The sequence below is a fragment of the Agelaius phoeniceus genome, chromosome 4 (genome assembly GCF_051311805.1).
Source record: "Agelaius phoeniceus isolate bAgePho1 chromosome 4, bAgePho1.hap1, whole genome shotgun sequence".
Lineage (NCBI taxonomy): Eukaryota > Metazoa > Chordata > Aves > Passeriformes > Icteridae > Agelaius > Agelaius phoeniceus.
The window spans coordinates 31,641,760-31,669,137 of NC_135268.1; the positions used below are offsets into that span (position 1 = coordinate 31,641,760).

The 27,378-nt window shown below is 44.1% G+C and overlaps 2 protein-coding genes across 4 annotated transcripts; both read left to right on the forward strand.

The window, feature by feature from the left end:
• The first annotated feature begins 2,664 nt into the window (after positions 1 to 2,664).
• LOC129120505 (toll-like receptor 2 type-1) lies at positions 2,665 to 18,471 on the forward strand. 3 transcript variants are annotated; one of them, XM_077177228.1, is made up of 4 exons: positions 2,665 to 2,767; positions 10,838 to 10,956; positions 13,824 to 13,893; positions 15,704 to 18,471. In XM_077177228.1, exons 3-4 carry the CDS (start codon positions 13,880 to 13,882, stop codon positions 18,087 to 18,089), a joined length of 2,400 nt encoding a protein of 799 aa, XP_077033343.1. In that variant the 5' UTR covers positions 2,665 to 2,767; positions 10,838 to 10,956; positions 13,824 to 13,879; the 3' UTR covers positions 18,090 to 18,471. The 3 variants fall into 3 exon arrangements, with proteins under 3 accessions (XP_077033343.1, XP_054489119.2, XP_077033344.1); XM_054633144.2 differs by lacking the exons at positions 2,665 to 2,767; positions 10,838 to 10,956 and adding an exon at positions 10,964 to 11,121; XM_077177229.1 differs by lacking the exons at positions 2,665 to 2,767; positions 10,838 to 10,956 and adding an exon at positions 11,173 to 12,201.
• Positions 12,925 to 25,739, forward strand: LOC129120506 (toll-like receptor 2 type-2). The gene is made up of 3 exons (XM_054633145.2): positions 12,925 to 13,893; positions 19,675 to 19,825; positions 23,344 to 25,739. Exon 3 carries the CDS (start codon positions 23,352 to 23,354, stop codon positions 25,701 to 25,703), a length of 2,352 nt encoding a protein of 783 aa, XP_054489120.2. The 5' UTR covers positions 12,925 to 13,893; positions 19,675 to 19,825; positions 23,344 to 23,351; the 3' UTR covers positions 25,704 to 25,739.
• Positions 25,740 to 27,378: the final 1,639 nt, after the last annotated feature.

Consider the following 27,378-nt stretch of genomic DNA (forward strand, 5'->3'; position numbering starts at 1 on the left):
CATGGGTGTGTTTAGCTTCTGCCTTTGATTGCCCCGTCCTGTTGTTCAGTCTCTCTGACCGCTTCTATGGAGAAAAAGGCTCAGGGCAGAGTTTATCACATCCTCTTCTGCAACACACTTGAGTGGAGTGAAGGCTCACTGTCTCCCCAAGACTGCTGTGCTGCCTGGCCCTACTCTGTCCCTATGCAATGCAACACTCACCCTGCCTTTCTGGCAGAGGTTGGTGTCCCAGCAGGAGAAGGAGGTCCCTGGTACTGCTTGGGGCAGTTGCCCAGTCCTGCACGGGAAGAGGCTTTGCTGGGCAAGTCCCATCAGTGCTTCCTTTGCAAGCTGAGGGTGTGGAGGAGTGGAAGACAGTGGGTGAACACTGTGGAAGAACAGAGCATGGGAGAGGATTTGTTGTCCCAGCCCTACAAGGTGGTCTTGCAACTGAGGTCCTGAGGGCTTGCACGTACCTCTGCAGCTCATTACTAATGTGTGGACACAGGCACTCCTGGCCTGCTGCTAACTGAATCTTGCTGTTCCTCCCTTCATCTCCCGAGTGGGTTTCTCTGCAAAATCTGTCTGCGCCAGCTTGACTAAAACACCTCCTTTGGAACTGTGGGCCACACACTGTACAGCTCACTTTTTCTGCTCTGCTTCATTTCCTACTGAGTTCTTCAGCAACAACAGCAGCACAATCCCTCAGACCTCTTCTACCCCTGGGGTTGCTCTGAAGGTTTTTTCCCCTGGTTGTATGTGGACGTTACTCCCTGGGCTATTGGAGTTTTTAGCAGCCTTGTTTCGAGGTGGTGGAGGTCTGGGTGATTCCACATGGGCCCCTGCACCTCTCTGCAGATTTTATTGCTTGGAGGCTGCCATGCACACACAGGGACCATGCTGGCTTGGAATGCAGGACCTGCCCAGTGTACAAACTAGTGCCAAATGAGTTGTGGATTAGCTTCTCATCTAGCATGATTAGTCACTGTCAGCTAAATTGCCAGCAGCCAGGCTTGGCTTGCAACAGAGTGCAAGTGTTCGTGTCTCTTGGAAGGACAACGTCACCCTCATGAGTGACCAAAAGGCCCCATCTTCTTCAGTAAATTCAGCTCTTGTGCAGGGATTTTGAGAAGGCAACAGATTTTACACATGACTGTCCCTGCCATGCTCTGGGTTATGACTGCTGTACCCATGGGCTGACAGGCTGTGCTAGACCTCCTCTCCAACCACTCTGGAAAAATGCTCCGTTTGCTAGGAGCCATTTGGTTTTGATTTTGACTGCATGTACAGTTTGTGAAGGAAGCTAATGCTTTCACATGTCTTTGTTAGCACAGATGTGTAGGGAGCCTATGCCTGGACCCTGCTCCAGCTCTCAGAGACAACAACATGGAGGGTGTGCTGCCCTCCCTGAGCTGGGCATCAGCAGGTGCTATTTCAGTATTAGAAATAATATTCAGTAACAGTGCAGGGCTATTTCAAATTTGGAAATAACCTCCTTCTCATGCAATGCTGGGGTGCTGCAGCAGTGCACAGTGCCTTACTAGAACCTGCTACCCTGGCTGGTTCTGATTTAGTGAGAAAAATATTTCACTCCATTCACTGAACACAGCCTTGTTAGATGAAAGGTGATTTGCAGTGTGGTATAGGAAATGCTGAACAGTGCAATGCAGATGTTGAAGATGATAAGGAAAGCTTGCAGAAATGTCAGGAAATGCTGTACCATTCCCACCACTCTCCTCAGATCTGTGAGACAGTGGAGCTTATTGCTCTCTTATCAGCTGCATTCATATGAGAAAGGGATATGAAAGGCATCCAGCAGTGTTCCTCCAGCTGCTTGCAGGCAGGCTGGCTCATTCTGCCTCCAGCCCCTCTCACGATGGCACAGGTACGTCCTGGACGGAGCGCTTGGCACTTGTGAGGGAACGGAAAATGACTTCATTGCTGCCCTGTTTCCAAAGCAGAGTGGGAAGCCCTTGCTCCTCCTCAACTTCCCCCACACTTCTCAGCCACACAAGCCACAGTCTGTGGTGTGAATGGTTTCTGGAGCTCAGTGGCAGTTTCGTATTGAACAGCTCTTTCCAGAGCTGCCTGCAGGTCGATCAGTCCCTCTGCAGACAAGCAAGAAGCTGTTAACCAGAGGAGATGCCAGCACTACTTCTGTTGGTAAAAGCCTCTGCTTAATCCCAGATTATCTTCCTCCTTTAGTTATTAGCCTTCAGTTAGGCACCTTCCACTTCCTCCTGTTGGCTAAGGACATGGGGCATTCACTGTGTTTGATTTCAGGCTCTCCCTTGTCGCACTGTGTACAGTTCATGCATTTGCCAAATGACTTAGCATACCAAGTTTCAGTTTTTCCCATCTGTATGTCCTTGGCATGCACTGCACTCTCCAGGGCTGCTAGAAATCAGACCATAGGTGTCTTTTGCTTAATCAAAGTTCAGTTATCTAATTTTTGCTAATCAAGGTTCAGCTGTCTAATTTTCCCACACCAGCCCTCTGGTGAGCACAGATGTTGCTGAGCAATTTTCTCCTGACACTTTGCTATCACTTTCACCTCTCACACATCACACCAAGTGCAGCTGGTCCCCCTCTCCCAGCTTGCAGAGTTTACTTTTGCTTTTGATTGCAGTCTGGAACATCACAGCTTGGCTTGGCCTGGCCTGAGACATCTGTGGCTTGCAGGGTGGGATACTCCTGATGGTAAGCAGAAACCTGGGACACAAAGACCTGATGGAAATGCCCAGGGGTGGACAGCCTGCTAAGCTCACAGTGACACACCTTCCTGTCTGTAAGTACTTCTGCCTTCTGAGTGAAGTTTGCAGGCAAGATTATGAGTTTCTCTTGTAGTAGCTGAACTTCATGACCCAGTTTGATATCCTACAGCAATGTGCAACTGGTGATTGCCCTCAATTCAAAATAGCATTAAGGAGAGATAGCTTTGTGCCTTTTATAGATGAACTGCATATGTGTGGTGGAGGGTTTATTTGGATTTGTTTTAAGAAAGTAATCTTTCTATTTACTTGAAAGGTTTTTAATAACAATTCTGTTTAAGTACTGATAAATTACAGTTAGTTGAGGACCAAGTAATGACTTATACAAATGCTTCACGATCCTTAAGTGAGTATGAATTTTTTTTTTAATTCGTTTCCTTAGTAAAATGTAAGCCTGGATGCATCTTCCAGAATGGCTGACATGACTGATGCTCAGTAAGCTGCAGGTTTGATTTTGGTTGCAAGAACTTCATGGGCCATTTCATATAATAGAGAAACCTGAAATCTAACCAAGTGTTTTTCTTTCTGATGATCTGATCTGAGGGATGAGTGAAAAGACATGGCCTTTGTTCTGTCCTTCTCCTTGCTTCCTCTTGTCTGAATAGTCATATATCAATTGAACAGCCCCATCAGTGAACCTGTCAAGCAGAATTTCAGCTGTCTTGGGCAGGCCATCACTCATATTTGATATAGAGAGTTTGTAAGAGAAGTCCTCAAAAAACTAAGTATTGATTTCTATGAATAAAAATAGGAAACAGATGGCATCAATTCCAAGTGGTAAAGTGGTTTTTAACTAGTTCAATAACTAACGTTCTCAAATGCCTACAAAATATTACAGTTTTATCTTAGCAAAGATCAAAACAACAACTTTAAAGCACTTGCCAGGCATACACACCCATGTGTTCCAATGGATGACAGACTGAATGTATCCTTACAGTAATGGGACTGAACTTGCCAATTTCAAATTCCCCCCTGTACTCCTGCAGTGAAAAATGCCTAATGACTGCTCTGGTTGGGGGTTTTTTATTATTATTTTTATTACTATTACTGTGGATCCAGTGTTGCCTCAAACATGCTGCAGGTATTAAGAGAAGTCTGCAAGTCTGGGATCTGAGAGAGAGCCTGGTAAGGAAGCATTTCCTGAGAGGAAGGAGTAGGAAGTTTCTGGAGCCTCCCAGGTCTCCTTAAGTGTCTGAGTATGTCAGCATCTACTGCTGTTTATATCAGTCTGCTTATTCACGAGTATCTGTATTAATTCCTAGAAAAATACAGGCAGAAGACAGACATGGCATGCCCAACACAGATTTGCACAAGCAGGCACAGTCTCTCAGACAGGTTGTGTGTATGATGAGTAAGATGACTGAACCCATGGGAACTGCAGCACTGCCTAGCAGCAGGTGGAAATGCTGTGTGCCAGCTGCTGCAAGCTCCAAAAACTAGCCTCAGCTGTACAGTTTATTCTGCAAACTGTTTTCCAGTTGTACAATTTATTCTGATGGCAGAGGAGGCCATTTGTCACAAGCTGGAATAAACCTTTTGGACTCCACCCTGTGTGGAGTTACAGTTGAGCTAATGCCTGCCCTTGTGCAAGATGCTGCCTTTGATTAGTTGGTCTGCACAACAGCTGCTTCTGCTTTCTACAAACACTGCACACTGCTTTACAGTCTGTCTCTCTCTGGTGCCTTGCTGCTCTGCTCTGAGAGCCAAACCCTGTGCCAGAGAAGGAGAATGTTGCTGTGTGTGCCAGGACTCTTGGCCCCTTTTACCTTACTGAAACTTGCCTTCCCAGGACATAGGCTTCTCTTTTGTTTCCCTGGTTTGTGTGTTACATGAATGGTTGTTTTTAAAAAGTCTAACCTTTTACTTAGCTTGATTGAAAAGTGTAATTTTGGCAGTGGGGATGGAAATATAAGCACACTAGAGAAATCTCTGGATCTGGTAATGGTACCCTTCCCCTGCATTCCCCATCAAAACAGCCTGGAGTTGAGTTTCTAGAAGCTCTATATATGAAGCTGAATGTCAATGTCACCTCAAAAAATTATGCAAAAACCCTGTAGCAGGGATTTTTTTCCTTGATTTTCATCTTTCCCATTAGACTTTATGTATCTCCTGAAACAAAAAGAGAAGGAAAGAATGTCAGCTCTCTTTTGGTGGGCAGGCTTAGGTTGTAGAAGAATCAGCAAGTCACAGTTAGTGACATTTGTGTAGAGCTTTAAGAATTAGAAAACAGTCCTACCACAAGCAAGAGAGAGACTTGGTGAAAATTTGAGATCCTGCTGCCTCTTTAGACACAAAAGCATTTAGCATTTAGTTCTTGGATGTCCCATATTCAGCTGACAGTGCTACCTGGACACCCTGGAGTTTGGATACGATAATTCCTATGGATTTCTGTGTCTGCTTCTGAGTATGCTCAGGATGTCTCAGCACAGCTGGTGCTCTGACAATGTCATCCATCTCTGAAAGTATCCTGTGGTTAAGTGCTCACTCATATCTTCTTTGCCCACATTTTTTGCAAGGCTTAATCCAGTTCCTAATCAGTTGGCTCCTTCACAAAGTTTGTCCAGAAGAAGCACCTCCTTTTGTTCTGTGTCCCAGCTCTAGTAGCATTTACAGAGGTTTACGAAGCACATTAAAAAAATTCTCTCTCTCTGCTATGGAACTGGAGCAGTCATGGTTTATCTTCCCTGAGTTTTCTTATTGTCCTGCTTTTTTTTTGCAGGAAAAGGAGCAGTGGTGACAACTTGTCTTGGTGATTTCCTCCTGCCATAGGCCTCTTGAACAGAAGGTTACAGCTTCCCAGAGTCAGGCAAAGCCAGTCCTTCTGTTGCAGGAGCAGTCTTGTCCTGCTACCTGCAAATGTATAGGGTAGATTGGATGTATGCTGTTGTTGGGACCCAACTCTCAGCTGCTTCTCCACTGGTGGGGACAGGGAAGTAGAGGATCTTGTTGCCCTTTTGACTTTCCACCCTGGAAGAGAGGGAACAAGCATGCCCTGCTCCCGGACAGGCAGCACTGCAGTGCCTCAGTACATTCAGTCTGATTTCCCTTTAAAATGCATTAAGAGTTCATCTGATTGCAGAGTACCTGCACTGCTAAAGGTGTGGCTTTATCTACAAAGTTGTTTTCTTGCACACCAGAAGTCATAGGAAAAGCAAAGGTTGGAGGGGAAGGAAAACCCCTGGCTGAACTGTGGAATGGGAAGTGCAAGCTTTTTAGGACAAACCAGTTCTGAGGCACCACGGTGAGCTTCCCACTGCCCCATGCCTCCAAGGCAACTGGGTGAGGCTCTTGTTCTGCATGTGATTTCCAAGGCTTGCTGAGCCAGCCCTAGTGTGGCTGCACAAGAGCAGCAACTTCCCCATCCCTTCCTTCCCTGCTAGAGGTGTCCTTCACTCCTTATAGGCTCCCAGGGCAGTTTTACTCCTCTTTGGATGGCAAGAATTTGGCCTGAGCAAGGCAGATCCTTGGAAAGACAAAGCAAGGTCTATTAATCATCGTCCATTTCTTTATTTATTTTGGGTATTTCCTGGTTTCAGTGTTGTACAATGTTTACCAAAGACGAGCAGCCAAAGTAAACCACACAAATGAAAAATTGCAAATGAAAGAGCCAGCCACACGGCACAGCTGGTCCCATGCCTCCAAGGGCTTCAGTCGTTTCAGATTAGGTGCACACTTGGCATTCTCCTGCAAATATGCCTGCAAGGAATCATCCTGGAACAAACCTGCCTCCGTGCACAGCAACTGACAGAAAGCTGAGGCAGGTCTGGAAAGACTCTCTAGCAAGAGGGGGGATTAATGTGCCTGCTTGTTAACTCTGGCAGAGTGTGCAGTCGTCATTGTGCCAGCAGAGCTAGGGAGAGCAATTGGAGAGGGATTATTTTATGATTGGTGGCATTCCTGGGGGATGGGGCATTTATTTGGGGCCTTCCTGCAAGGAGTAAAAAGCAGAGGGGAGCACAAAGCAGCTCCTTTCACAGATGGCAGACTGTTTCGACATTAGGAGCCAAAACGGATGGAAACGTTCCCTTCTCCCTTAATCCAGTTGCAGACCTGACTCACCCTGACTGAGTTTCTGGTATCAATGTTGTCCTGTTACTCTGTGAGAAGTTATGAGCTCACAGATTTCTTGTCCAGCAAACCAGCTTGCCAGCTCCTTGCTGAGTTCCCCCTGAAAAGGAAAGGCTGCCCAGCCAGGAGGCAGGATTTTTCCACCTGCAGAAACAGGGAACAAGCCAAACTCATTCACAGGCTGTGCTTCATCATGAGAAGTATGAGAAATACTTTTTTTACAGAAAAATTTAGACCACTGAACAGCAGGGGAGAAGAGTCCAGCCAACCTTTACTTTATCCATCCCTTTTCCCATTACTTATTGCATTTTTGTTAGTGACTCTTGAAAAATTCTGTTCAGCTGGAAGGCCTTGCAAATATCAGGGAGGACACTGTCAGAGGCAAACATGGAGGCACCAGAGAGATCACCAAGAAAGATGCCTCTCAACAGAGGGTTGTACATCTCAGTTATATTCTGCCTGGCCTTTCAGTCCCAGATGTGAGCTGGGAACAAAGAGTTCAAGGAATGAACCCCAGAAAAATAAAGTACTCCAAAGAACAGAATTTAGAGAAATTTGTTGACACTATTAATCATGGAACATTCAGGAAATTAATTTTAAATGATGTCATAAAAATAGCACATGAAAGAAGTGTAAATGTAACATAATTTCTATAAATAGAAAAGAATATTTATGCTGACACTAGTGTAAGTTGCAAGCTGAAAACAAACCAGGTGGCCAGTCTGTTGGGCAGACATGGGATAATAGGACCTAAAGAAACAAAGATCTTCTTGTGCCCACAGGTGCAAACTTCATGGTGAGTTAAGTGTTGAAGGACTGTAATCAGAATTGATACAAGGTAGGAGAGTGCATCTAATTTGATGTTCTTTCCTATGGTAAAGCAGATGTAAGGTAGAAAAATTCTATTACCTTATGGCTATCTCTCAACCAGCTTATTCTGGTCCTGCAGTTCAGAGCTATGGAGATGTAGCTGTGGAGCTATGTAGTTTCAGCTATGGAGATGGAATTTGGTTGTTACTTGCTGATTTTTTACCTATATTTTCTCTGATTCTTCTTCCTTTGACAACCCTTCTGTCCAAAAGCTGTGAAATGCAGAGAAATTTACTTGAAAGCATGAGTTACCATGCTTTCCATACTTACTGAGAAATACACAAGTCTTTTTGGCATTGCTACAGCCCTCATTTTCATTGCTACAGCACTGCCATGCTCCTCCTGGCACATCCATGTAACTTACTCGGGATGTTAGAGAGACATTCAGCTCAAAGTTTGTAAATATAGGTATTTCAGAGCAGTAGAAAGCGCCTTGGTTTTGAGGTTGATAATCTGGTATGGCGTGTGTTTCTTTCTATAGATACTGTAATAGAGACAAAAAGGCATCTGGCAGCACAGGCACAAGTTACATGGTTTTTTCTGAATCTGTCATTACTAAGCTGGTACTGTTACAGTCAAGAAAACTTACAGAAGAGCAAGAAAAGCAATCTGAGGATAATTTAGAAGGAATGATTAAAATAGCTAAGTGTGTGCTTGAAAATCAGCTTGGACAGTCTGTTTTCAATCATGTTCAAATTCAGAAAGTCAGAGAATGGTCCAATATTGGAGCTAGCTTATTATTTGAAGATGGTCTGGTGGCCCTATCAGAAACCACACACACATTTAAAATACTTACTGACATCTTTTTATGATCATGCCTTTCATTTTCAGTAAAAATTATGTTTTCATGCATGTTTACAACTCGGTTGAAGTCAAGCTTCTAAAAAGTTTGTTTAAAAATTATACAATTGCAAAAGAAGGCAATAGAAACAATCCCTGCAAGAGACTCACAAAACATGTTTTTCCAGTGAGTGAAAAAAACCCTAGGAAGTAGTACCTGAGATATTTTTGTATTTTTAAGAAATGTGGCATACTGATAGGCTATAAATCCAGAAAAGTAGATGCACTGAAGAAAGAACTTCTGAAGTCTTGAATAGCTGAGAAAAAAAGATTTGGAGTTGCCTAGTTTTCTCTCTCTGAAACCCACTGTCATGTCTAAAATATTTCATGGCATCAGATACAGGGGGAGTCAGAAGCTGAATGCAAAGCCTGAACTACCTGTGCAAAATACATCCTGGCATTATCTTTTTTGGAACAAATACAAAAATCTTGATATTTTTATAGTACATGATAATGATCTGCTTCATTTCCTGCTCAGATTCTTGCCCAACTGTTAAACACATTTTTTTTTCTATTGTATAACAAGCAGTTAAATATGTATCTCTGCATCCCAGCAAAGTGCTTTCCACCTCCATACAGGAAACAAACTCTAACTGGTTCTGCAATGACTTGGTCCCATTCCCAGGAATGTTTCCTTTCCATTAAAAAAAAACACGAAAGAAACAAAATCCCCAAAACAAAACAGGAAAAAGAAAACACTTTTTTCAGCCCATTAGCACTAGTTAGGCATAAGCACAAAATATGCCCATGCATTCCTCTGAATGAGGCAAGACTAGGTTTGCTGGACCTTCCCACACTGGAATGCACCAACGTGCATGTCCCTTTGCCCAGCCTCTCTTGAAGGAGCTTTGCTTGGAGCTGAGCAAAGCTTTTTTCCTCCTTATGGGAAATTCCGGTGCCAGGATGTTAAACCCCAACTTCCTCACAACAGCCTGCCAGTGATGACTTGCACCTGCTGGGCTGTGACAGGGTATTTTCTCTCCTGGTGAGATGAAATGAAGCAGAAGCTGTCCAAACAGTGAGCATAAGAGATCCCATTCCTCTCTGGTCCCAACCCTGCCCCCCTGGTATTGCAGCTTGTGCTAGGAGCCCATAGCCATAAATGGCTCTGTCCAAAATCCTGCAAAATCTTTGTTTGGAAACAGGAATGGCGCCTCTTCTTTTAAAAACTGGAAATATGGCTTAGGTGTCCAAACATCATTCTGGACAGCCCATATTAGATGACCTCTAGGTCAAACAGCCTAGGATACAGCAAAGCAAACTGAACAACACAAAACAGTGAGATAGATGTAGAGCAAAGAAAAAAGTTAGTTCAAAACACTGTGTGAGTGGTACTTGAGAAAGCTACACAGAAGTATTTCCTGAAGACCTCTAAAAAAATTTAAGAACCAGCTTTGTACGTTGATAATGTTGTACCAATCAACATTATGAAAATTGCAGAAAATATGATTTCCAGATTATGTCTGTTTTTAGGGGATGGATCCCCAGCAGCAGCAAGCTGGGAGCCTACCTGCCCAAGCACATTTGGGTTGAACTCTGAGCTCCCAGTACCATGTGAGTTGTCTCAGAGTTCTCATCTCGGAGTAACAAATCTGTGTGCTGATAACAGGATTTTGTGTGTTTGTCACAGTGGTCTTCAGAATAGGGTGTCAAAACTTGCATTTTTTCCCACTGTATTACTGGAAAAGATACATTTACTGTATATCCTAATATTCCTGTAAGAAACAAGTTTTTTCACTGTACCTAAAGGGCAAGGTAAGAAAGGAACTGTGTTGTCCAGCTTTGCCTTGCATGTGGGCTGTTTCCTCTTGAAGCAGTTTCCTTGGGAGTCAAGAACTCACCAGAAATATATTGGCAGAGATTACATGTTTTCTCTTGTCGAGTCACGCTGTTACAACTACTCTAGAAAAATGAAACTTTCCATATCATTAAGATAAGTTTTAAGTGTCTTAGCATGCAAACTTCCCTGCAAGATGCTCCTCAGTTAAGGTAGAAAATCAATGTTGTGTTTTTCTGACTGAAAGCTTTCAGGAAGGATATGACAAAAATAAATCCACAACTCTGCTTCCTTGGCAGAGGCAGTGCTGTAGGCTGGCTGCTGAATGACAAACCAGTTATATCATTAACATGCTCTGCTACAACTGCAGGATTGCCCAGAAGAAAAACAAAAGTAATTGGGTCCCTTGCATTTAAACTTCCGGTCCGAAGATCTAACCAGAGGATTGAGCAGCTGGCAGGGTGGGCCTGATACAGAACACAGCAAAATTAAAATGGTTTACTTTTTGTTATCGTGGACCTTTTTGTTGTAGTTTGAAGATGAATATCTGAAGTTCTGCAAGACAGATTAAAGCACAGGCACCAGCAGTGCACGCAAAGAATCTATTCCCAGGACCATGAAAGGATGCCAAGCCATTCTGCTTTCAATTACGTGAGTATTATGCCTCCTGCTCCAAAGACTGCAAGGACAGATTTGACTTTTGGCTTTTCCTTGCCATCGTTTTCTGGGGACACTTAGGGTAAGAGCATCCCAGGTTCAGCCTGCCTGACACTGCTGCAGCCAAGCTGACATCCTGACACATCCTGGTTTCCAGTGGTAAGTATGAGGAAACAGTTCTGTGCTGTTTACAAAGATTTGGAAAGTGTGCTTTCATCTTGCATCACAGGCTGGTCAATAGTTTCATTCCTCCCTCCCTTTTCTACTGCTTCTGCTTTTTCTTTGAGGCAGGGATCTGGGACCTGGGTTATGTCCCTTCTGCACTGCTCACTTGTCCTTTCTCAGCAGAAAAGCAACGGGCAGCTCTCAGAGCAGACACTGACATAGAGGAGGAAAGAGAGGAAGAGGGCGGGGCGGGAGAATGCAGGATCCTTCCGTGTGAGACTGGGAACGGGAAGTGCTTAAAGAGTGCATCATGCCCAGTTTGGGAACTGCTTGTGCTGCTGTTGGGTAAATGGGAATATTTAAAGCAAGAAAGCTTCAAACATAATTACCACTTCTCTATCTTATCCCCATCTACTGCTGGTAGAGGCTCATGCAGTGTCTCTGCTTGGAACATCTGCAGTTACAAAGGCACAGCTTTGTTGCAGAACCATGTGCTTCTCTTAGGAAAACGTAGCGTAGATGGAGGCATGTGACTTGTTTTAAACAGTATTAAAGAGGAAGGTTAATTATAGCTTAAACTTGGAAGGGGAGAGAAAGCACCTAAAAGGTGCATCTTTGTTCAATGCTAAACATGCAGTTACTCTGGAGGAAAAGCAGTTGAAGAGTATTCTCATCTTAAAAGACAGCAGCTTTCTCCTTCTTTAGAGTCTTTGATTTCAAAAGAAGTTTTGAGCCATGCTGCACCTCAATTTGAAAGCTAATGATCTGGGAGGCAGGTGGCTGGTACCTTGTCTGTGTGTGTGGAGCAGCTTGTGGAGAGCATTTTTGCACATCCTCAAACCTTCCTGAGTCTGGATAATGTGATAAATCGCCTGACAATAGCCCTGATGTTTCTTGGCATTTTAAGCAGCTTGCTGAAATGGACTGCTTGGTTTGTGACCTGTGGCATAGTCACACCAGTGACTTCTTTTTCTGAGAGAAACCAGAAGCCTGGCCCAGTGTAGATCCATCTGTGATGAGAGGTGGCTGAGCCTGGATGTTAGGAAAAAGTGGCTTCTTCTGAAAAAACAGCTGGTATGTACCTCAATTCTCCACAAATGCGTGGTGATGAAGCTGTAACAGGTAGAAGAGAGTGCCCATTTCACACTGAATCATGTACATGCTCTTCTTCTCCAAAACTCTTCTCAAATTAACTAATTTTTTTTACTGTATAAGAGAGATGCAGTTTTGAAGACAAAAATATACACTAACATGTCTCATTGAACCCAGAGTTAATATTTTGAAAACTGAAGTCTTCTCTATTGAAGAGCAAGAACCATTTCAGCTGCTAAAGGGAAGAGGTGGCTTTGGGGAAGTTGATGACATCCTTTCACTAAAAGACTATTTCCCTTCTCCTCTCTGCCCCACAGCTTTGCCTCTATTTTACAATGTTATGCTTATCGGCTATCCTCTGTAGTAGTCAGAAAATACAAGGGTATCTCAATCTTCCAATTTCTTTTTCTCTTAACCTAATGTGCAATGCTTATGTCAGTGCAGTGGGACTGAAGGTTGCTATGAGGTGCATTTGGGCTCTCTGTGGGCTTTGCCACCCTTGATCACACAGACGCTGCTGTGGGCCCTCTGACAAGTGGCAGGAATCAGTCCATCTGTCTGCTCCCAGGCAGGTACTTCTGGTATTTCTTGGTGCAAGAGGGCAGCAAAAGGTGACAATTTCTGAACACAGAAAAGAAATGGTAACTGCAATAGGAATGTTAGTGTTTGAATTTAAAGGACTTGCCTTTCAGAGCTGGTAGGACGACTCCCTGCCCCTTTATGCAAACAGCATGCTTGTCTATTTGACCAACCATGTATTACTTCAGTCAGGTTAAAATGAATGCCATCAAACCTCCTCTCTCAAAATTGCCTTTGATGTTTACAGAGAGATACTTTGCTTCAGACTGTGTGTTGTGCTTCAGAGAGAATATCATTCCTGTTATTCATTTTCTGTTGACAACATATGACTGTAGTGTCCTAGGAAATTAAAGGATGCTGAGTGTTTCTACAGTACTGTCCTTAACTAAACAATTTGACTCCAACACTTAATATAATACATGCATCACTCTATATATTGATAATATTTTACAGACTTCCATAAGTTGGTTGAGCTGAGATGTTCTGTTTCTCAGCACAGTGAACAACCCCCAGTGCCTACCAGACAAAAAGTATCGAAAGTAGAGATACAGGGAGATGAATGCAGTCTGCCTGGGAAACTACTTCTGCACTTAATAGTGGAGGAAGTGATTGTGAAAGAGTGACTTGCGCAAAATGGTTGCATCAGCCTTTCCAGCAATGGGAGTTGACTGACAAAAAGAAGAGACTGACACTAAATTTTATCTTTCCAATCTCTTCTCATTTTTTGTGTCCCCAATCAGCAGCAATGGTAGAATTGGTTGAAAGTGAGTTTGAAGGGTGAGCCATACGTGCTGGACAATCCTGGACTCTTCAGAAGCCATGGTTTCCTCAGGGGAGCCACCACTAGAGAGAAGAGACGCAAACTGTTATGATTCACTGGCTGCCTAGTTAAAGGACACTGGGAAACTGGGAACATGAAGTTTTGTTTGAAGAGAACAATATTTTGAGGCTGAAATATTTTCTCACTTCGGGACTATCACCTCATCAGACCTGCCAAAAATTTCCAGCTTTTGTTGTGCTTGCAGGTATGAAGTGACCATTCAGATGCCTTGACCAGCACACAAGGAGACTGAAACACAGCATGCAGTACACAAGGTAAGTACTTAACTTATTCAGTGTTTATGACTAGTGTTCATCTGCAGTACTGGAACTGTTTGCGGTTCAAACTTGGTGTTCTTTGGCACCTGTGGCAGGAAACACAGCCCTTCTTTACATTAAAATCAGTATTGTTCTAATTACATCCACTGTTTATAGGGTGACAGTAACATCTATATCACATCTATTACGGGTGTTGTTTTACAGAAAAGTCTGATAGCCTTCATTTCATATCAGGTTGTTCTGCCTTTCCAGTAAAGAATGTGAATTGCTTACACAGTGTGCAAAAGGGTGTGGCAAGAGCTCTGCTTTTAGAAGCCCTGAGGCTGGTGAGACTCCATGCAGGGGACCCCCAGATCCCTTCCGGGAAAGTTTGTGCTGTTGGAAACCTCAGCCCACTGGAAGGGCTGAGAGGGAGAGCAGGCTCTGTTTGGGCTTCTGCCTGCCATGTAACCATACAGAATGGGCAGGCTGATGCTGCACAGGCTGTGAGCATTTGTAATCATGGAATCACAGAATCATTTTGGTTTAAAAAGGCCCTTAAGACCATTGAGTCAAACCATTAACCAAATACTGCCAAGCCTACCACTAAACTATGTCCCTAAGCACCATGTCTTCATGTCTTTTAATTACCTCCAGGGATGGTGACTCCACCACTTCCCTGGGCAGTCTGCACTAGTCCTTGACTGGCCTTTTTGTGATTTTTTTTTCCCTAATATGCAGTCTAAACTTCCCGTGGTGCAACTTGAAGCTGTTTCCTCTTTTCCTATTGCTTGTTACCTGGGAGGAGAGACTGACCCCACTCACTACACTGACTCCCACTGACTACAGACTCATTTCAGGCAGTTGTAGAGAATGATAAAGTCCCCTCTGAGCCTCCATTTTCTCCAGGCTAAACAACTATAGCTCCCACAGCTGGTTCTCTTAAGACTTACAGTCTAGACTCTTCCCCAGCTCCATTGCTCTGCTCTGCACAGGCTCCAGTACCTCAATGTCCTTCTTGAAGTGAGAGGACCAGAACTGAACACAGGATTTGAGGTGTTACTTCACCAGTGCCGAGTACATGGAGGCAATCACTGCCCTGGTCCAGTTAGTCACACTATTTCTGATTCAGGCCAGGATGCCATTGGCCTTCTTGGCCACCTGGACATATACTGGATATTCAGCTGCCTGTTGACCAGTGCCTCCAGATCCTTGTCTGCTGGGCAGCTTTCTAGCCACTCTGACCACAGCAGTTAGTGCTGCTGGAGTTGTTGTGACCTAAGTGCAGCACATGGTACTTCATTCTGTTGAGTCTCATCCAACTGGCCTCAGGCCATGGATCCATCCAATCCAGATCCCTCTGTAGAGCCTCCTTACCCTACAGCAGATCAACACTCCCACCCAACTTGGTGTTGTCTGCAAACTGACTGTGCACTTGATCCCCTCATTCAGATCATTGATGATCTAACCATCTTCCCCTATTTGGAACTGAAACATCCAGCTGTAGCTTCTTTGCTGAGAGGAAGCATAATGTGAGAGATGAAAGAGGTGAGAGCCATAGCCAATGTGCCTATAGAAAAGCAGGATACTAAGAATGGTCCTTTATAGCTCTTGACAGGTGATATGGCTGTACTCCAGGGATAAGAAACACACCGTGGTTGCAGGGCTGAGAAGGTCAAGTAGGAGAGGAAGATTCACATCACAGGATAACATTTAAAAAAAAATTAATCTGAGATTGCTAAAAAAGTGGTGCAGGATTTCAAGAGTTTTCAGCTGCTGTTTGAAATTAAAATTTGACCCTACCATCTATTTTTTCTGTTTCCTAAAGCAAAATGTCCATCCAAGCAAAACACAAATCAAGAACTACAAACACCTGGCAAGTGTTGGCCATGTACATGGTCCTGGCTGCAAGCATCTCCGAGCAACAAGCACTGAAGCAGGCCTGTCCTTCATGCGATGCCAGTCAGCTTTGCAATTGCTCCTCCATGGGCTTGGAATTCATTCCCCCTGGGGTCACGGCCAAAATCACGGGGTTAAACCTGGCTCACAACAGGATAAAGCACATCCAATCCCAGGACCTGCAGCAGGCTGTGAACCTGAAAACCCTGCTGCTGCAGTCCAATGAAATCAGCTCCATAGATGAGGACTCCTTTCAGTCCCTGGAAAAACTGGAGCTCTTGGACTTATCAAATAACAGCTTGGCTCACTTGTCCCCTGTGTGGTTTGGGCACCTTTTTTCACTCCAGCGCCTCTATCTTCAAGGCAATTCCTACAGAGACCTGGGGCAGAGCTCCCCCTTTTCCAGGCTGAGGAACCTGAGCTCTCTCCACCTGGGCAACCCACAGTTCAGCGTGATAAGGCAAGGGAACTTTGAGGGCATTGAGTTTCTGCACAAGCTGTGGATTGATGGTAGCAATCTCAGTCAGTATGAGCAGGGAAGTTTGAAATCAATTAAGGAGATAAATCACATGATCATAAACCTAAGAAATAGTAATATATTCTCAGAAATTGTTAGGGACCTTGTGCACTCTGTCGCTTGGCTGGAAGTGGCAGAAATCAAATTACCGGTTGATAGAAAAAGCTTGGTGCAGAATTCTACACGTCCTTTTAGGATACAAAAACTTACATTCAAAGAAGCTTTATTCACAGATCGAAGTATCAGCCCAAAAATAGTGTCACTGAAGGAAATCACCTCTTTAAAAGAGTTTCAGGCAATCAATTGCGTGCTTGAGGGGACGGGAATATGGAACACTAAAGAAATTGAAAAGAGTGGGCAAAGTTTTATTGAAACCATAACGATAACAAAGTTAGTAATTCAGAAATTTCATTTGTTTATTGACCTGGGAGGCATGGAGTCACAAATAAACAAACTAAAAAGACTCACCATCACAAGCTCTAATGTTTTCATGGTACCATGCAACCTTGCAAGAAATTTTTCATCACTTCTGTATCTGGACTTTCATGATAATTTGCTGGTAAATAAGCGTTTAGAGGAGACAATCTGTGAACGTTCTTGGCCTTCATTGCAAACTTTAAATTTAAGTCAGAACTCTCTAAAATCTCTGGAACTGACTGTAAAGTCTATATCTCATCTACCCAAATTGAATAATCTTGACATTAGCCTAAACAATTTTGGTGAGATTCCAGATGAGTGTAAATGGCCAGAACACCTGAAATATTTAAACTTGTCCAGCACTCAGATTCCTGAAGTAACAAGCTGCATTCCTCGAACGCTAGAAGTGTTGGATGTCAGTGGAAACAACCTGAAGGAGTTTGGACTGCAGCTCCCATTGCTGAAGGAGCTGTACCTCACAAGAAACCAGCTGAAGACGCTGCCAGGTGCCGCACCCATTCCAAACTTAGTGTCCTTGTCCGTCAGAAGAAACAAGCTGAACAGTTTCTCCAAGGAGGAGTTTGAGTCCTTCAGGAGAATGGAGCTGCTGGATGCCAGTGACAACAACTTCATCTGCTCCTGTGAGTTCCTCTCCTTTGTCCACCACGAGGCCAGGCTAGCCCAGGTGCTGGTGGGGTGGCCGGACAGGTACGTGTGTGACTCTCCGCTGGCGGTGAGAGGGGCTCAGGTTGGCGCTGTGCACCTCTCCCTGATGGAGTGCCACAGGTCCCTGGTGGTGTCGTTGATCTGCGTCCTGGTGTTCCTGGTCATCCTGTTGCTGGTGGCCGTTGGCTACAAGTACCACGTGGTGTGGTACCTGCGGATGACGTGGGCGTGGCTGCAAGCCAAGCGGAAGCCCAAGCGCGCCCCGCCAAAGGACGTCTGCTACGACGCTTTTGTCTCCTACAGCGAGAACGACTCCGAGTGGGTGGAGAACACCATGGTGCAGGAGCTGGAGCAGGCCTGCCCTCCCTTCCGGCTCTGCCTGCACAAGAGGGACTTTGTGCCGGGCAAGTGGATCGTGGACAACATCATCGACTCCATTGAGAAGAGTCGCAAAACGCTCTTTGTGCTGTCCGAGCACTTTGTGCAGAGCGAGTGGTGCAAGTACGAGCTGGACTTCTCGCATTTCCGCCTCTTTGATGAGAACAACGACGCGGCGATTCTCATCCTCCTGGAGCCCATTCAGAGCAAAGCCATTCCCAAGAGGTTCTGCAAGCTGCGGAAGATCATGAACACAAAGACGTACCTTGAGTGGCCTGCCGGTGAACAGCAGCAGCAGGTGTTTTGGGAAAACTTGAAAGGAGCCTTGAAGTCATAAAAGTCAGCAATGCCCATTTCAACATATTTCCACAAAAGGCAGTATATTGCTATTTCTTGCTGCTAAAATTCCTTTCTTTCTTATTTTTCTTTCTAACTGCAATTGGCTTTGTTTTATATAGAGATAATTGTCATTTTACCAACTGGCAAAGGCCCTTTTCAGGCTTTCCAGTGATGTGATGCTCTGGTCTTTAAAAGTCCCGGCCAATATTCCAAAAGTCCATGATATTTGGAAACCATGTTGGACTCCATATACTTTTCTAAGTCCATTTTGCAGAGTGCAGGGTATTTCTGTATGTTTTACTCCTGTTACCACTCTCCCCATCTGGTTTCTATCAATGCCATTGTAATTTTCAAATGAAATTAAACACCATGGGCTTCAATCAATAATTCCCTGTGTCCATTTCTTCCTGGGAATGCTTGTTTTTCTCTTCATGATCATCACCACTTTCCTTTCTACCTACTCGCGGAAATAGCCGAAGCCTTCTATTTTTGGATGTCAGACTGTGTTTCTAATGTGTGGGCTAGATGGTGTTGCAGACTGGCTCAGTTTTAAATTTTGCTCTTCTACTTTGCAGAGCATATTTATGTAATCACTGGGCCATGCAAGTCTGACAGTTGTACTTAGCTTTCTTTGTAGTCAGTGAAGAAAATCACAGGGATAAGAGGCAGTTCACCTCTCTACTTCAGTGTGAGGTATCTCCTAGAATTACCATATTGCTCTCCACTGATTACAAAGGGAGTCTAGACAAGCAGGTGGATACAGATGTTTACATTAAGGTAGTCAGTCCCACACTGAGTGCTTGGATTTCCTGTGTTTTAGAATTTCTTATGGGAACATGAAATTGTCTCTGAGGGGATTAAGTTAGGTGTGGTTTCTCTAACTCAATTCATTTTCATGTTCCCCATTGCTTGTTTTGCTGGAGTTTAAGTACAGGAAATCTAGATATTGATTAAATTTTAGACATGCAATTGTTTTGTGGTGAAATACTAAAGCCTTGGTGTATGGGCTGACTAAGTATTAAAAAAAATAGCAAAATTTGTGTATATTTTCTGTTGCTATATTTATACATCTTCACGTATATATGTGTGTGTATGTGCTTTTATAAATGTGTATCTATTCACACTCCTGTGTGTACGTGTGCCTACACGAGATAATTTCTGTAGGTGCAGCCTGCAAACACCACTTTCAGTTCTGTTTTCCTGTTCAATGTTATCTCCAGGGCTACCAAGTCTGCTAGGAAGCAATCTTTCTGTTAACTCTCTTGGAGAAATATAGCTCATGGCTTAATCAAGGCTGAACTCCAGGTAGTTGATGAGTGAATCATCCAAGAGCAAATACTGAGCCCTGATAATATAAATTAGGAGAAATGTGTGCCTAGAGGTAAGAAGGGAAATAAATCTTGCCAGTCATTACAAAGAGAGGGTCAAAGAGAGATGTGGAAGAAGCCTTAGTTTTCATACAGTGCACTCTTACCATAGACCCAGACTTTTGTGTGTTGGCACATTTAAAAGGACTGATAATGTAACTGCTGTTATGCCAATCAGATCACCCAGGTGGGAATTCCCCTGCTTATATTGTCAAGGTTGAGAGGTGAAGTGGAAACGGAACAGCAGCGTGAGAGGAAGCTGGGCAAAGAATGATCAGCAAGAGAGAGACAAAACACAACACAGGTTAACTGGCTTGCAGGCACTGGAGCTGCAGGTGGCATCTCTGGGAATCTTTTCAGCACACAGGTGAGTTTTCAGGTAGGTGAAGGCTGGACATGCAGGGAAAGACGGTAGAGCTGCAATGCCAGAGCAAGAAGCAAACAGCAAGAAGCAAACAGGGAGCCCTGGAAGAGGCAACCTAATCTCTGCCACCAATCCTCCTCTGCAAGGGGGATGCAGGGTGCTCAGGGCTGCTGAGCAGAAGTGTGGGGTGGGAAGGGATTTCTGGCTGCCAGCAAAAGTAGAGCAGGAAGGTGCAATCCCAGGCATCTGGCAGGGATGGTTCTCCTGAGAGGTGTGACATGCTGATGAGACCAGTGTCCTCTGGGAAATGGGAGAGAGGAAAGCAGCAAATGAGGAAGAGACAAATTGGGTCAGACTGTGCCATTTCTGCACAGTTTCCTCGTGGGAGGTTGCCTTGTCCTATTTGTCCTATTTGTGTGCTGTCTCCCCTGGGTGTGGATACCAACTGCCCAGGGAAGGCTGGGAGTGTAGGTGGGGTGCCTTGGTTTCAGGAATTTGACCAGGAAAGAGCTCACTGAACAATGACCTCGGGACATCAGGTGCCTCCTCACCTAACTGTGACCTGCTGCACACCTTCTGTGTTGGAAGCAAGCAGAGGCATGGCCGTGTGTGTGTGGATGTGTCGCTGTGCTTACGTGCTGTGAGGGCAGTGCTGGGGGCTGGGAACTGGGACATGCATAACCCACACACTGCCAGGTGGAGAGCAGCAGCCTTCCCCAGTCTGCTTGTGGTTTGGCCTCTTCACCAACCAGCGGCTTTCCCTCTGCAGGCTCCATAGCACTGCTCAAATTTACCTGCCCCCATGTAGCTGGGTAGTGCTCCCCAAGCTAGAATCAATTTGCACGCCATTGGTGCTTTATTTTAGGTCTTACATTAACCTTCCCCATTTGTGAGTGTTTATAGAACCTCATTTTGTTATCAGTCATGGTTTTGTTTAAGAATACGTGTGTATTTCCTCAAATACTTCTACTCATGTGGGCCAGGGAAAATAAGCTTGAGCATGTCTGATGGCTTGGACCCTTTTTCCATAACTCAGAAACTCAGAAAGAAATTTTGAATGCCTGGTTTATCACAGCACCTTATGGTATAAGGGCATCTGTGTAAGTTTATGTATTTTTAGTTGCATTTCATTTTGGCTTTTTAATTCCCAGCACAGCAGGGAGAAGTGATTTTTTCATAGGGCAATGATATCATGGACTGGGGCTGTATGGGGCTGTGCAGAGGCCTGAAATGACCTCGTAAATCAGGGTCTCAAGCAGAATCATTAGGCAGGAATCAGAAGGGGATGAGAATGGTTGAAAGTGAATGAGGGTGGGAGTGGGATTCCTCTGGGTGTGTGTTCAGATTACAGATAAGCAAAAAACTTGGGAAGTCAGCATCCTGAGTCACCAAATGCAGTTAAGTCCTGCAGTACCTGGATGGTTTCAGGCTGGTAAGGTGGAGAGCCATTAGGCTCTGCTGGTATTTCCTGTGGGGTACCTGCCCGGTTCCCTTGTGTGCTGCCAATTTTCCACCTATAAATAACCTGCCTATAGACAGCTTTGGACTGATCAGGTTGCCTGGTTGCTTCATTTTCTAAAAGTAAGTATTTGATGACAACTGTAAAAATACCACCTAAATCTGTTGCTAGTAAAACTCACGCTACTCCTAGATGTACTCCTTTAGCCTACACCCTGCATTATTCCAGTTACTCTTGGGAGACCAAAAAGCCCTGCAAAAGAGCCTCATCTGGACAGCAGATGAGTCTAATTACAGACAACAATTTTTTGTTTGGCATTGGCATGGGACCAAATATCTAGGTATCTAAACTGTGATACCCCATTTTAAGGCAATTAGATAATTTCTCTTGGAGTCATCACATCTTAATCTGAGTATCCAGGACACACTATATTATCCTCCACCACTTTGGAGGACATGGTGGATGACCAGTTCAGCTGTGGGCATCTAAAGACAGGGAAGAGAACTTTGTCCTTCAAGATCCAAAGTTCTACATTAGAGCCAGACAGAGATAAAAGGAAAGTAACACAAGGGGTCAAAATGTTTATAGTCCTGCAGGTGGGAAGAGATGGAATGAATGAAAAAATTATCCATAAATTTTCTTCCCCTCCCTATATGCCCAAGCCATCTCAGTCAATTTTACTGCTTTTGGATAATCTTAAGCAGTTACAGCTAAAAATAATGCAGCTGGAAGGGTGGGACTTCTCTGTATTGACTTGTATATGTGGGTCAGCTACTGTAAAACAAATCAGATTATTAATTCAGAGTAGATCTTCTGCACAGAATCTCAGTGGGATGACTGAGGGAGAAAGCAGTTCTTAAGGAGCCAATCTAACCTGATTAACTTGATAGAGAGCCCACAATGATTTTGTGAACTCATTTAATGGCCTCTTTGGGGATTGTTCACTCTTTCCACCCTCAACCCTACCTACTGAGGTAGTTGGGTTTTGTGGCAGGCTGGGGAAAAAGACATTTTAAAAATGCTCTTTGATCCTTGTCACGAAAGGTTATATTTCAGTATGCAGTAAAGGTTTTAAAGGGAAAAGACCTCTATTAGGCTTCAAAAATTATTTTTTCAGCTCCTCAGGAGGATAGAGGAGCTAAAGGCATCCCGTTGGGAGTAAAGACAAGCTGTATAGTGCAGGAAGTTCTGTAAAGAAAAAAAAACAGCTATGCCAAATCATCATTATGAAAACTGTGAGAGGAAGGTAGAGTCACACAGGATCCTCATCTGTGTGGCTTCCCTTGAATCATTTCAGTCCAGAAGACCAGAAACAGGCAGTGGGGCTGGAAGAAGCTGTCTAGTCCAGTCAGCTGATGGGATCTGGGCCCCTGGTTCTTCCTTTTGGCTTGGCCTGATCTTCTCTCTGCCACAGGTTCCCAAAACAGCAAAAGGCATTGGCAGAGGAGAAGGATGTGGCAGTAAAAAGGAAGAGCTGAGACAGTAGGCAGCAATGGTCAGTTTTACAGGCTTAAATTTCATTAGCAAGTATCAGACTGATGGTCACATAAGAGTCATACAGGCAAGTGTTTATTTCCCTGCTCACTGGACATTTACAATCAGAGTAGGAAAAGGCATATAAGATGAAAATTGGACTGAAACAAATGCATTTCTTTTCTTCCTATTGTCAGAATAGAGATTAGACATATGCTTGAAGTAAGTATCAAACCTGAATGCTACTATCTACTGTAAGATGCTGACTCTTCATGATGCAACCAGGATTTAAAACACATACAGGAGACTACCTGTGGTAAAAAAATGGATAAACAAAATAATATTCACAGATTCAGAAGAAAAAGACATGAGGTGAGATTGAAGTATGAAGGCTACTTACTAAACAGGAGGAGGATCAGAGTAGTAAACGAATCTGTTTCAACTCTGAACTGTGTTAAAACCAAATATTTTAACAGTGCCTTCAACAAGACAGAACAGTAAAACTTATATTTTAGATTTATCCAAAATGCAGCTTCTCCAAGACAAGCTATGCATCTTATATTTGCTCTGACTGTGTTTCATATTTTAGGCAATATAATGACTGCACACACCTGGCAAGTGTTGGCCACGTACATGGTCCTGGCTGCAAGCATCTCCGAGCAACAAGCACTGAAGCAGGCCTGTCCTTCATGCGATGCCAGTCAGCTTTGCAATTGCTCCTCCATGGGCTTGGAATTCATTCCCCCTGGGGTCACGGCCAAAATCACAGGGTTAAACCTGGCTCACAACAGGATAAAGCACATCCAATCCCAGGACCTGCAGCAGGCTGTGAACCTGAAAACCCTGCTGCTGCAGTCCAATGAAATCAGCTCCATAGATGAGGACTCCTTTCAGTCCCTGGAAAAACTGGAGCTCTTGGACTTATCAAATAACAGCTTGGCTCACTTGTCCCCTGTGTGGTTTGGGCACCTTTTTTCACTCCAGCGCCTCTATCTTCAAGGCAATTCCTACAGAGACCTGGGGCAGAGCTCCCCCTTTTCCAGGCTGAGGAACCTGAGCTCTCTCCACCTGGGCAACCCACAGTTCAGCGTGATAAGGCAAGGGAACTTTGAGGGCATTGAGTTTCTGCACAAGCTGTGGATTGATGGTAGCAATCTCAGTCAGTATGAGCAGGGAAGTTTGAAATCAATTAAGGAGATAAATCACATGATCATAAATATAAGAAGTATTAATACATTCTCAGAAATTGTTAGGGACCTTGTGCACTCTGTCGCTTGGCTGGAAGTGAGAAGAATGGCATTCAGTAGTGTTGCAGAAATGCAAGTATTGAGAGTCATGTCTTCATCTTTTGCAAAGAAAATTTCTTTTAGACAGACTTTACTAACAGATGCTACTGTGCCTGAGATTGTCAGCATTTTAGAAGACATGCCAAAATTAGTGGAGCTGGAGCTGGTAGACTGTAGACTCTTGGGAACTGGACAGTGGAAAATGGAATTTCAAGCAAAGAAATCACAGACACTTAGAGTTTTCACAATAAAGAATTTAGCTATAGAAGAATTTTATTTGTTTACAGATCTTCAGTCTGTGGAAGATCTACTATCTCTTTTTACGAGAGTCACAGTTCAAAACACCAAGGTTTTTTTGGTACCATGTAAAATTTCCCAACACCTTCAGTCATTAATATATCTTGACCTTAGTGAAAATTTGCTTGGAGACCTAAGTTTAAAACATTCAGCCTGTCAGGGTGCTTGGCCATCACTTCAAACTCTAAATTTAAGTCAGAATTCACTGAGTGACTTAGAAATGACAAGTAAAAGTTTATCTCACCTAGGAAACCTAATTGTTTTAGACATTAGCCTAAATAACTTTGGTGAGATTCCAGATGAGTGTAAATGGCCAAAACACCTGAAATATTTAAACTTGTCCAGCACTCAAATTCCTGAAGTAACAAGCTGCATTCCTCGAACGCTAGAAGTGTTGGATGTCAGTGGAAACAACCTGAAGGAGTTTGGACTGCAGCTCCCATCTCTGAAGGAGCTGTACCTCACAAGAAACCAGCTGAAGACACTGCCAGGTGCCGCACCCATTCCAAACTTAGTGTCCTTGTCCGTCAGAAGAAACAAGCTGAACAGTTTCTCCAAGGAGGAGTTTGAGTCCTTCAGGAGAATGGAGCTGCTGGATGCCAGTGACAACAACTTCATCTGCTCCTGTGAGTTCCTCTCCTTTGTCCACCACGAGGCCAGGCTAGCCCAGGTGCTGGTGGGGTGGCCGGACAGGTACGTGTGTGACTCTCCGCTGGCGGTGAGAGGGGCTCAGGTTGGCGCTGTGCACCTCTCCCTGATGGAGTGCCACAGGTCCCTGGTGGTGTCGTTGATCTGCGTCCTGGTGTTCCTGGTCATCCTGCTGCTGGTGGCCGTCGGCTACAAGTACCACGTGGTGTGGTACCTGCGGATGACGTGGGCGTGGCTGCAAGCCAAGCGGAAGCCCAAGCGCGCCCCGCCAAAGGACGTCTGCTACGACGCTTTTGTCTCCTACAGCGAGAACGACTCCGAGTGGGTGGAGAACACCATGGTGCAGGAGCTGGAGCAGGCCTGCCCTCCCTTCCGGCTCTGCCTGCACAAGCGGGACTTTGTGCCGGGCAAGTGGATCGTGGACAACATCATCGACTCCATTGAGAAGAGTCGCAAAACGCTCTTTGTGCTGTCCGAGCACTTTGTGCAGAGCGAGTGGTGCAAGTACGAGCTGGACTTCTCGCATTTCCGCCTCTTTGATGAGAACAACGACGCGGCGATTCTCATCCTCCTGGAGCCCATTCAGAGCAAAGCCATTCCCAAGAGGTTCTGCAAGCTGCGGAAGATCATGAACACAAAGACGTACCTCGAGTGGCCTCTTGAAGAAGAGCAGCAGCAGGTGTTTTGGTATAATTTGAAAATAGCTCTAAGGTCCTAGACAGGGACACTAAGAAATAAATATGTAGTGAATTCACTCTGGATTTGTTTCACTTGCCTGTTTGTTCCATCACTTATCTGCATCTCAACAACAGAAAGCTGGGCCACTGCAAATTCTAACACTTGCTATGTGATAAATACTTTTTGAAGATATTGTTCTGAATAGTTGTTCAGGTTTGGGCTGGGAGAGAGTTAATGTTCTTCATAGCTCCTTCTGCGGTGCTGTGGTTTGTATTTGTGCCCAAAACAGTCTCCATAACACAGTGGCTTTTTAGTTATTGCTCAACAGTGCTTGCACAGCATCAAGATATTTTCTGTTTCTCACGTTGTCCTGCCACTAAGCAGGTAGGTGGTGCATCATAATTTGGGGGGGGACGACACAGCGAGGACAGCTGATCCCAGCTGACCAAAAGGATGTCCCATACATAATGTCATGACCCATGACCACATAATCAGCACTAAAAGTTGTGGGAAAGAAAGAGTAAGGGAGGATGTTTGGGGCTACCATATTTGCCTTCCAAAGTAAAAGTCCTGCTTTCATGGCAATGGCTAAACCTTTGCCTGTTGATGGAAAGTAATAAATTAATTCTTTCTTCTGCTTTGCTTGTGAGCACAGCTTTTACTTTACCTGTTGAACTGCCTTAATCTGAACTCCCAAGTTTTCTCACTTTTACCCTTCAGATTTTCTCCCCTGTTCCACTGGAGGGAGAGTGAGAGAGTGGATGTGTGGTGCTGAGCTGCCTTCTGTGGTTAAATAAGAGTAGTTATCTACACACGTTAAGCAGCAGTATGATCAAAAGCTGTTTCATTTAAATATTTAATGATGAAAAGTTGTTTAGATATACAGCTATGTAGTTTACATGTCTTCATCTTTGCAAAAGTTTCAGGAGAGGACCTGCCTAGCCAAGGGTTTTTCTGCATTCTTTGTACAAACTACTTCTCATCAAATGCTATAAAAGTCAGTTTTTGCAGCAAATAATTTTATCCTAGCTCTCCTAGTCAGTGAATCTAAGGACTGATTCTCTGTATTTCATTGTCACAGAAAATTAAATGCCCAGATCTCCTGAAAATCGTGGCTGCAAGGCATAATGTAGAAATGTGCTTTCTCACTGCAGTTCTGTCTGTTGTAGCTTTTAGTTTCTATAATTTCCTTTATGAAAGACATTTATGGAGGATGATTTCTGTCTAATTTCATTGTACTATATGTTGCAATAGATGCTTTGGAGTAGGGTTCAAATACTCTTCTGACTTGTACAAGTGGAGTTTAAGCTGCTCTCAGCTTAAACAGTGTGGGAAACACAAATATCGTCCTTGAATCCAACACCACGTTCCTCTCTATGTTCAGGAACCTTAACATAGGCATGAAAAGAGTGTTTCCTACCTTTTGCTCTCTCTGTAGATGTAGTCAACAAAACTAGAGTGGGTGGAGAACATCCCACATAGGATATTGTGTTTGCTGTCAAGGTGGGGTTGTGTTTTCTTGAGAGGGTTACTGGGACAAGGCTCCTAATTGAAAAATTGAACTGGCACCAGACCCATCCTTCACAGCTGATGTAAAAATAAAGTAATTTTTTTGGATATTTTTCTTGTAGCCATAGAAAATTCTGAGTGAACCCTAATATCTTGATTCTGATAGGCCAGAAGGACTATGAATTTCTGGATCAGATTAGGACTTG